General features: G+C 52.6%; 1 protein-coding gene across 1 annotated transcript in view; it reads left to right on the top strand.

Moving 5' to 3' along the window:
- The window catches only part of LOC123861423 (T cell receptor alpha chain MC.7.G5-like), a 251,548-nt gene extending 244,854 nt beyond the window's left edge, over nt 1–6,694 (top strand). The window contains exons 5-8 of the mRNA XM_064570796.1: nt 2,756–3,010; nt 4,548–4,592; nt 5,395–5,502; nt 6,153–6,694. Of these exons, the coding sequence (XP_064426866.1) occupies nt 2,756–3,010; nt 4,548–4,592; nt 5,395–5,501 (407 nt within the window). The 3' untranslated portion in view covers nt 5,502; nt 6,153–6,694. The remainder of the gene's footprint in view (nt 1–2,755; nt 3,011–4,547; nt 4,593–5,394; nt 5,503–6,152) is intronic.
- The last annotated feature ends 3,854 nt before the right edge of the window (nt 6,695–10,548 follow it).

Here is a 10,548-nt window from a genome sequence, read left to right on the forward strand (position 1 = left end):
CTGCTATACGGCAGCCACTAGGTGAGCTAGAATGTTTTCTCTCAAGTCCTCTCTGTGCCCTAGATGAGGAGACCTTCATCGGAAAACTCTTCATGTTGGCAAGCAGGTGAAGCTCTATTCATCTAGGGCACATAAAGGACTTGAGAGAAAAAATTCAAGCTCTCCAGATCATGGCAGCCCCTGAATTTCATGCCAGGAAATTTGGGCATTATTCTATGGGCACTAGGGAGTCCCTGAATTATTCTGAACAAAAAGCGGTGCAATCAGCTCTAGGTTTTAGACAAGTACTTTGGAGGATGAGCTTGAAAAAGAGAATGGGGGGACGAGGGGGAGGGGAGCAAGAGAGGAAATCAGAGGTAAGGAAGCTGGACAGGAGAAACAATAGCAAAAATGCAGATAGGGAAGCCCAAAATGAATGAAGTCTTGGTAAAAACAAAACTTGAGAGCAGCGAAAATCACCTCAAGTCTTCTGACTTCGTTGATTGTTATTTCATGTTGATCTCTCACTAGCGAAGTTGAGCAAAAATTGGCCTTTCCCTGATGGAGTCACCCCCCACCTCACAGACTTAAAGATGGCTTTTAAGGCCCACAATCAGCCCTTTCCTCAAAAATCTCATGTTCTCTGGCATAGCTCTCTCCAGACCAATGCTGTCCAATAGAACTTTCTGGGACAATGGAATTGTTCTGTCAACCTGCAGTATCCAATATGGCGGCTACGATGCTCTTAAAATGAAGTTTTAATTTTTTTTTAAAGATTTTATTTATTTATTTGACAGAGAGAGACACAGCGAGAGAGGGAACACAAGCAGGGGGAGTGGGAGAGGGAGAAGCAGGCTCCCCGCAGAGCAGGGAGCCCGATGTGGGACTCAATCCCAGGACCCTGGGATCATGACCTGAGCCGAAGGCAGTCGCTCAACCGACTGAGCCACCCAGGCGCCCGAAGTTTTAATTTTTAATGGAATTTTAATTTGATTTCATTTGGGTTAGTTTTAATTTAAATAGCCACATGTAGCTAAAGACTATCATATTGGACAGCGTGGTCTAGACCTTCTTCAGCCTGACACTTATTGGCTCTAGGACTTGAGTGAGTGTTTAACCAGGACTCAGAGTTGGACATCGGGCCCCCACCACAACCCCTTTTCCCCTGTCAGCCCAAACTGCACTGGTGGCACCTTATCCTCTGCCTTCTCCTCAAGGCCACATTCCCTCACCACTTTCATACCCTTCCACATCCCCCTTCCCAGTCCCACCCGTGACTCCCACTGAGGACTAACAAACCCATTGGGGTATGCTGGTGGCACATAATGGCTTCCCGTCTCTCCTTTCCCTGTAAAAGATTTATGCCCAAGGGCCTTAACCCACAGTGATATCAGACCCCCACCCCCAGCCCCAGATATGGGGACATTGGAAAGGAACAGGCAGTATCCCTTGGGGCCGGAGCTTTGGATGTCCCTCACATGGGACCATGGACCCACCCCTGTTCTGCTCCAGAGACAGCCCCACACCCTTGACTTGACACCCTTGGGATGCCTTGACTCAGCAACTCAAGGCCATGCCAAAGGCTGATGTCCCTGGTTTCAGGTCCAGCTGGAAGTCTGCATTGCCAAGGCCACCCTGGCTGGCCTCACAAGTGAGGTACACTCCTGGCCTGAGAAACTTTGCATGCAGGGTGGGGAGCTGTGGGAGCAGAGAACCACAGGGGGAGGAAACTCTAGTCCCAACCCTGCTGTAAACTCTCTGGGTGGCCCCAATGTGTTAACCCTCCCAGCAAACCTCTGTTTCCTCTTCTAAAGGCAGGAGGTCTGAAAGAATAAACAATGAGAGTTACATTAAAAACACAAAATCCTACAGAAATACTGAAGAATGATTCTCAGCAAAAGGAAAAGCCTCCAGCAGCCCCTGCTTCCCGGGGGTGAAGAGTAGAAATGGACTGTATATAACTCAGTAGCACATTATCATGGCAATATCCTGGTATTATCAAGAGCTGCAATTACTTTCATTTGTTCAGTACTGTTAAACATAATTTTATAGAGAGGAACTTCTCCTTTGATTTTCAGAATAACTTGGTTAGGAAGGTGGAGGAGGCAATGTCTCCATTTTACAGATGAAATTTGTGACCCTTAGGGAGCTGATGTGACTTGTTCAAGGCCTTGTATCTAGTGAATGGTAAAGCCAGGACTGGGATGCGGGTGTTCTGATTTATTGTCTAAAACTTTTATCAGTGAGAAATCTCCTGGTGATGTGACCGATCTTCCATCTTAATACCAGCCGATAATAAACCTCCAATTCCTGTCCATACCCACCCTAATTTGGGGGAGGCCACCCCTGATTCCAAGACATCTGGTTTGCTTTGCTGGGCCTCTATTCTAAGCTTGCTTTGTCCTGCCAGACCAATGTTGTTGCTTACTAGTCCCGCTGTGCTTTTGAAGAAGTTCCTATTAAGTAAAAGAATGAACAGTATCATTAAGTAGCCCTGCATTTCTGGTTTCCTTGAATTGCAGGCAGGGCCAGGCAGAGAGCCTTCCCTGAGAGCCTGGCCTCTTGGCCAGGACTCGTGGCTTATGCTTGGCCCTGACTCCCAGTCCACTTAGAGCAACTGGTTTCCAGAATGTTCTTTCCCACCTAAAGCCTGAGAATGTGACTTGCCAGCCCCACGGAGCCCTGCTCTTGCCCATCACTGGCATCTGGCCTCAGGCCTGGGTTGGGGCAAGGAGGGAAATGAGCATCTCCTAACCTGGGTTCTTTTGGCCCACAGATGTCAAGGACCCTGACCCTGCTGTGTACCAGCTGAGAGGCCCTAAGTCCAGTAATATCTCAGTCTGCCTGTTCACCGATTTTGATTCTGAAACCAATGTGCAACAACCGCAGGGGCCCACGGTGATCGGCTTGAACAGTACGGTGCTGGACATGAAGGTGATGAATTCCAAGAGCAATGGGGCCCTGGCCTGGGGCAGCAGCACCGATTTGAAATGTAACAGTACCTTCAACGAGGAATTCTACTCCAGCTCCGGTAAGTGCAGCCTCAGTGCCTGTGCAAGCCGAGTCTCCCCACTCGGAGACACCCGGTTCTTCCGGGAGCTCAGGTGGTTGGCATCTAAAAGCTGCTCTGATGGGTGGTCTCGGCCTCATCCACTGTCAGCAAAGTCCCTCTGCTCTCGTTACTGAGCATCAGTGCGCTCCATCCTGGCGGGTCGCAGAATGTCTTAGGCAAAGAGCAGAGGGGGAGAAGGTGGCAGGAAGGGCACTGGCTTCTCACCCGCCCTGAGTTCCTGCCTCCCTACCTCTGCTCAGGCTGTTTGCCCCTCGCTTCTCTGCCAGGCCCCCGTCTAATGCCCTTCTCCGAGATACCTCTCCTTGGTTCTGCCTCTCTGCCAAAGATCCAACCTTACCCAGTCGTTCATTCATTCAGCGAACACTGGTTGTGCATATACCTACCACGTGCCAGGTGCTGGAGTGGAGGAGTAAATAAATCAGATGAGGGGTCTGCCCTGAGCAAGCTCCACTGTAGCTGGGGAAGGCCGTCCATCAGCAAGCAGAAATCTAGAGAACTTCAGACTGTAACATGTGCTTTAACTTGGGGATGGAGGAAACAGCCAACTTAGGGACAGAGAGTCTGGGAAGGGCTCTCGGGGGAAATGCTAGGTGAGATGAGAGTTAAAGGATAAGCAGGGAGCGGCCGGGCCGAGGGTAGCGGGGGAGCCTGTGGAGGCCTGACTCAGGGGCACGGCGAGAAGGGGAAGAGTAGCAGGACAGGAGATGGACGAAGTGGGGAAGGGCCACATCACAGGGCCTCCTAGGGTGTGACAGGGCAGCCACTCTCCTAAGTCCAATGAGAAGCTACCGATTCGGTTTTTAAGTAGGAGAATGACATCCACTTTACTTTTTTCAGAGAGCACTCCGACTGCTGAGTGGCAAATGGATTGTAGGGGCCAAGAGTGCCAGCAGAAAGGCCAGCTGTTGCAGCAGATGATGGCGGCCCGCACGGCGGGGAGCAGGGCAGTTGCGTGGCCAACCCGATTTCAGATTCAAAGGGAGAACCGTGCAGGGGTGCGAAGGAAAGAGGAGATCAAGGAAGGTGGCTGGATTTTCTGCCCCAGCCGCTGAGTCAATGACAGCGCCATTGACTGAGCTGATGACAGCAAAGGAACAAATTTGGAGTGCAGGGGTGGAGACTCTGTGGGACACAGGAAAGCATCCACACCCCTCATGGCACTTGTCACTGTGTGGTGTCTTACTGCCTCTTTCAGACTGCAGACTGGAACCTACCCAAGGGCAGGCTGTGTGTCTGATGGTTCCTTGTGGCCTTGTGTCGGGTGACAGGTACTTTGCACAACCAGTGTTCGTGAAGCGAATGGAGTGGTCCCTGGAAGCCAGAGCCAGTGGCTCTCCCAGCAGGGGTCCACAGGTGACAAGTCCCCTCCAGACCTCTCAAGGAGAGAGCATGGAAAGCCTGTAGACAGAGGCTCATCTGCCCAAATCCTAGGAGGTCTGACATGGGAGGGTCAGCACACTCAACTCTAAGAAAATGTCTTTGTTTCTCCTTTTAGACTTTTCCTGTAATGCCACTTTGATAGAGAAAAGCTTTGAAACAGGTAAGAGAGGGGTCTATCCCAGCTTCAAGATGTACCCACAATCACCCTGACTAGATAGGAGAGGGGGGAAGGGATATGTGGACCTGGAATGAAGTTAGGAAGAACGAGAACATTCTTGAATCAACCAGGCTCCTCTCACCATCTCTAATGTTCTTTCCCCCTCTAAGGACTTTCAGGATGAGTCTCTAGTTTCCCTAGACCCCATGAATCACTCCTAGGGCTCTGGAGAACCAAAGAGAGTTTCTCCATAACCCAGCTTTGATATTTCCGACTGGCTCATGCAGAGCCCTGAACTCACCAGCTCCTCCCAAGGGCATGTTCCCTCTGTAGCAGTAGCTGGGGTCCTGCCTTCTTTCAAGAAAAGCAGCAGAATCCATGTAGGCGGGGGTCTCGTCTCTCAGGATCCCCACCACTCCCGGCCCCCTGCCCTGGGCCCATCCATTTCCATCTCAGCTGTTTTCACGGAATTGTCCCTCTTGGGGTCCAGGCACCAGCTTCTCACTCAGAGACCCAGACCCAAGGGATTACAATGAGTTCTGAGCCCTGCCCCATCCCCACTCCTGAGGGATGCAGCATAAAATAAGGACTGAGTGCAGCTGGTGTTTTCCTTTGAAATGGAATACTGTTGACCCTGGAGGAATATACAGATCTGCTTAGGAAGGGATATACACCCAAGCTCAAAGAGAGGGGTGGGCCAGGAGCTAAAGCCCACCCTCCAGCCACCTTTTGGGGAAAACCATGGGTGGGTCACAGGGGCTGTGCAGACCCCCGGGGTACATGCGATAACCTCTTGGTTTTGCAGATATGAACCTAAACTTCCACAACCTGCTAATGATCGGGCTGCGCATCCTCCTCCTGAAAGTGGCCGGGTTTAACCTGCTCATGACACTGCGGCTATGGTCCTGCTGAGGTGAGCAGGCGTCTCAGGTGGGAGTGCGGGCTGCGAGGGTCTCAAGGTGGGTCCCCAAGCTCTTGCTTTTAGGTCCTAAAGCGGGGCCCACCAAACTCCTCCACTTTTTCTGGTTAGGGGTTTGTATTGCTGATAACAGTGGCCTAGAACATTGCTAGGACTCCTCAGGGGACAAGAGGCACCTCAGTTGAGCCATGTCTCCCCTACGAATTAGGAAGAACAGCTGTTATTCTCCTCGTTTTGGAAAGAAAGACGCTGAGGCCAAGTCACAGCAGGGGCCACCCACACAGAGTGGAAACATAAGAGAAACGCAGGACCCAGACTCATTTAGGCCCATGCCTTCTATCGTACCCTGTTCACTGCAAAACCCAGAGGGACCCCTGCTTCCTTTCATCATGTCCTCTGCCCCTAGTACGACGCGAAGATACTATGCTCCCATTATGCCCTAATCCCAGCTAGCATCTCCATACCCTTCTCTCCCCGTGTCCCTGGTCATCCTACCGACAGGTGCATCCTGCCCCACTACCATCCACAAGAACTCCAGTGTCCCTTTGCTCCTAGAACTCTATAAATAGAGGCATCTCCATCCACGTCCCTAGCTGTCCTGTCTCCTCGGTATCCAGCCTAACCACTGTTCTTCCTCATCCCAGGTCACCAAGACCGTGAGAGAGCCCGGCACCCCCTCGCTCCCGACTCCCCACCCTGCCCCTCCCCCCTCTTCAAGCAGAGAGGCAGACTCTCTGCCCCCGTGGACAAGAAGGCTCCCTCTGACTCTCTGGCCCCACTGGCAATGGCCATCAACTGGCTCCCACCCAATAGCCATGATCGAGATGCTGAAGAGCTGCCGAACACTGCCTCCGCCCCCTCGGTTCCCACACTGCTGCTTGCCACAGGCCGGACGCTCCGGCAAAGGCAGGGGGCTGCTATGGAGAGACGCGCTGCCCTCCCCCCCCCCCGAGATCAACTCTTATGTCCCCGGGGTGAGGGATCCCCGGTGGGTCCTCTTGGCCTCTAGCTCCCGGAGAACGCTGTGAGGAGTTTATATTTTTTAAATAGTGTTCATCAGGAAATATGTATCACCCTTTTTCCCCAAGATGTGGGGGAAACTATTGTGGAGGCCCTGCTGTGCTGTGTGTCTGAGCCACGTTGTATATTCTGCTACCCATGGCTTCATTAAAGGCAATATGAATGAGCCGGGACAGTGCTCCTGTTTGACTGGGTTTGGTCAGGGTCACGTTCGCCTTGCTATTGATCCCTGGCTGGGCAGAAAGAAACCAAGGCTTTTGTGCTGATGTCGCTCAGGAAGCCTAACTCAACAAGCTGCTGAAGTCAACCTCTTCCTGGAACGACCTCTAAAAAAATTCCACTTAGAAGGCTGTGCTGGGGGCCAGGCAAATCCACTTAAAAGTTAAGGTCCCTGCTCTTCCGTTTTCCTGCCACACCACTGGGCCACCCGTAGCAGGAGGCCATGCCCATGACTGATCAGGACTGGCAGTGGAAATTTGGCAGACAGGGACCACACAGCAAGTATCCCCAAAATGCCACCCACTGTCTCCTGCCCTCCGGGACCATTTCCTTTGCCTTTTCTCTCAGACCAGATTCCCGCTGAAACTGTGCCTTGCCCCCACAGATTCATGGCTGGAGACCACCCACCACTCCTCTGCCTGGGTCCCAACCCAATGCCCCAACTTTGGGGTGCCCAGTCTAAATAGGGGAAGGGGTTGAAGATTAGCCAGACTTCCTACTCCCCACCCCCCAGCCTGGATATAAGAAATGAATCCTCTCGGGCGCCTGGGTGGCTCAGTTGGTTAAGCGACTGCCTTCGGCTCAGGTCATGATCCTGGAGTCCCGGGATCGAGTCCCACATCGGGCTCCCTGCTCAGCGGGGAGTCTGCTTCTCCCTCTGATCCTCCCCATCTCATGCTCTCTGTCTCCCATTCTCTCTCAGATAAATAAATAAAATCTTTAAAAAAAAAAAAAATGAATCCTCTCCCCTCAAGCTCAGGGACTCTGCCAAGGAGAGTCTTAAGCTCTCACCTAGCGGACAGGACGTAGGGCCTCCTGGGGCCCCTGGTATTCTTCTGAGCCTGAGTGCCTTTCCTGAGGTCATGGCTACTGATGGGAACACCCCTCAGAGAGGCAGCCACCCTCCTCACAATTACTGCCATCAAGCCCAGGGCTTACCAATTTGCAGAGGGAAGGGAGGGTCCTGTCCCCAAACACCTCTATGGTTCACGCGTGTGTCTGTCTCTGACAGAATCAGCCAGAAATCTGCAAATCCTCCCAGCTACAATTCAGGCCTGCATCTTTTCACGGGGATAGAGCCACCGGCTCAATAGGGGTCTGGGCATGTCCCTCCCTTCCATGAGCTCCAGGGTTACCGTCTATAAAATGTCATCTAAGACTGGGAGGCTGCATGCACCTCTGGTTCTGTGGCCTCTGTGGAGGCGGGCAGTCATGGAATCCTCAGTTCTCGCTGAGCCCCCTCATCTGTAGCCTATGTGCACGTCTCTTTAAAAATCACTAAAGGGGGGCGCCTGGGTGGCTCAGTTGGTTAGGCGACTGCCTTCGGCTCAGGTCATGATCCTGGAGTCCCGGGATCGAGTCCCGCATCGGGCTCCCTGCTCGGCGGGGAGTCTGCTTCTCCCTCTGACCCTCCTCCTTCTCATGCTCTCTGTCTCTCATTCTCTCTGTCTCAAATAAATAAATGAAATCTTAAAAAAAAATAAAAATAAAAATAAAATAAAAAAATAAAAATCACTAAAGGGGACAGCCACAGAGGACACCCCGTCATTGCGGGTCCCTCTCACACACAGGAGGACAGGTACCACCTTCCCAAAGGTGAGGTTCTGCCCCCTGCGGAAAACCGAAAACTGCCTCCTCACCAATGACACGATGCCAGAGATCCTGCCATTGGGAATTTCTTTTAATTAAAGCATTCTCCTCCCCCTATTAAATGGAAATGCCCCTGGGAGGGTTAATAGAGCAAGCCTTTATTAACCGTCAAAAACCTAAGGCAAATAAGTTTATCTTTCTTTCCTCCTGAAGTAGTAATTCACTTCGGTCTGTATACAAAAGATCCAGGCAAGGGATGTGTGGGTGGCCGGGGAGGCAGCTCTACTCCTCAGAGTTTGCAGCAAAGATGCTGAGGCTGAAGGGGACACGGGGGCTGAGGGCAGGGGACAGGAGCAAGGACCCTGGGAGGCAGTGAAGGGGCTAAAGACAGAGCCCTCCAAGAACCTGGGAGGAGGCCAGGGGAACTTATGGAGTCATGCCATCCCAGGGCCCTCAGTGGCCAGGGCCCTGAAGTCATGAACCCCAAAGGCCACCCAAGGACCTATGAGGTGATGGGCAGTGGCTGGGGATCCACCCAGACCCACGGAGGGGGCAAGGGTTCCTCCTTCCGGGCCCAGCCCAAGCCAAGGGTGACAAGGCCTCAGGCACATAGGAGGCCATCTGGAAAGCAGGGTCAGCACACCCCCTGAGACATTTCCATCTCAAACCAGGGCTCCTCAATCCCAGCAAGAACCTTCCCTCAAGGCTAAGGCGGTTAAGCCTAAAGGCAGTTAGAGTTGAGTCAGAGGGCAGACAGGGAGCAAGTGGGTGTGCTGAGGGGGTGATACAGAGACTCCCCTCCTCTTCATCCACTCTGTTCTCACCTCTGCCCCCACCACCACCTAGGGTGTCAGAGGGAATTAAAATACCCTTACGAGGAGGCCCAGACAAAGGGTTCCTGTGCACCCTAGGAGGTCAGCCCTGGGCCTGGGGTCACAGCAGCAGAGCCCCTCAGGGCAGTAAGGCACCAAGCACTGCTCAGCCCGGAAGGAAGAGGCTGCTGAGGAAACCCTGAGACACAGTCATCACATCCATTCAAAGGCCCAGCCCTGGAGAGGCCCAGGCCTCATGAACAGAGACCAGCCTCAAGGAGACAAGTCCTCTGTCCCACTAGGGAATGTATCACCAAGGCCAGCTGTAGAATGGATTTGTCTGGATAGATACCCTCCTGCCCTGAAGAGCTTAATTAAGCACAGGCCAGCCCTGGGGGCAAAAGAATGAACCAAATGACTTCTCACCACCCCAGTTCTAAGATTCTAGAAGATTCTCTGACACTTCACCCAGAGACCTGCCCCCTCAGTGTAATTGGAATCACTGTCCCCTCAAGAGAATGGGGCTAAGCAAGTTGTGCTTCAGGGACACCCTGAAGTGGGGTGGGGTCTTCAGCTCCAACCAAGTGACCCCCTCTGCCATGACCCACCATTGGAGAGGAAGTCATCTGAGTCTTGAAGGGTTATTTATCTTCTTGGTTTGCCCATTGAAATCCCACTCCCACGGGTCACATGGAAAGCCTTAACAGATACCACCTTAGTTATCAATATCTTGGCAAGAAAGTCCACTCAACTCTGCACTCCCCAGGATGGGCAATGTATCTGGTTCATCTGTGGGTCTGGAACACCTAGCCCATGGCTGGCACACCACTGATGCTTAAGAGACACTTAACTAGCAAATGAACAAATAAATACTTAGCGCCATTGGGCACTGGGAAGGAAGCCAAGTTGGTGGGGGCCATGGGGGGAGCATAAGAGAAAGGAAAATGGAGATGAATAGATGAGTCAGCTGGGCGAGCCACCGTTTTGCCAAGAGCTAAGAGTAACCTGTCAAGAGCTATCAGGGAAAGCAAAACCTGAGTGATGGCCCATTGGCCAATGAAGCCCCCGGGCGGGCAATCATCCAATAGAGTCTGGAGGATGGTACCCAGGGCGCCAGGAAGTCAGACGTCGGGTCACTGCACAACCATTCCAAAGTCAGGGGCCAAAGGTCACATCACAGTCCCCACATGTCCTATCTTAAAAGCGCTTCTGCAGCCTACTTCCCGGAGTGGTGTGTGGGACAGAGAGCTCCTGACTGAGGGCGGACCTGGGGAGCAGCCAAGTGGGGCCGGGCGTGGTCACTCTGTTAAGAAGCGCACTGACCTGCACTGACCCTGGAGGACTTTGTGGAAGGCCACCTGGTTTCCAGACTTCATTTCACCCAGACACACACACACAT

Source organism: Mirounga angustirostris, unplaced genomic scaffold (assembly GCF_029215605.1).
Source record: "Mirounga angustirostris isolate CCGP_5_RB_7025 unplaced genomic scaffold, mMirAng1.0.hap1 SCAF_9, whole genome shotgun sequence".
Taxonomy (NCBI): Eukaryota; Metazoa; Chordata; class Mammalia; order Carnivora; family Phocidae; genus Mirounga; species Mirounga angustirostris.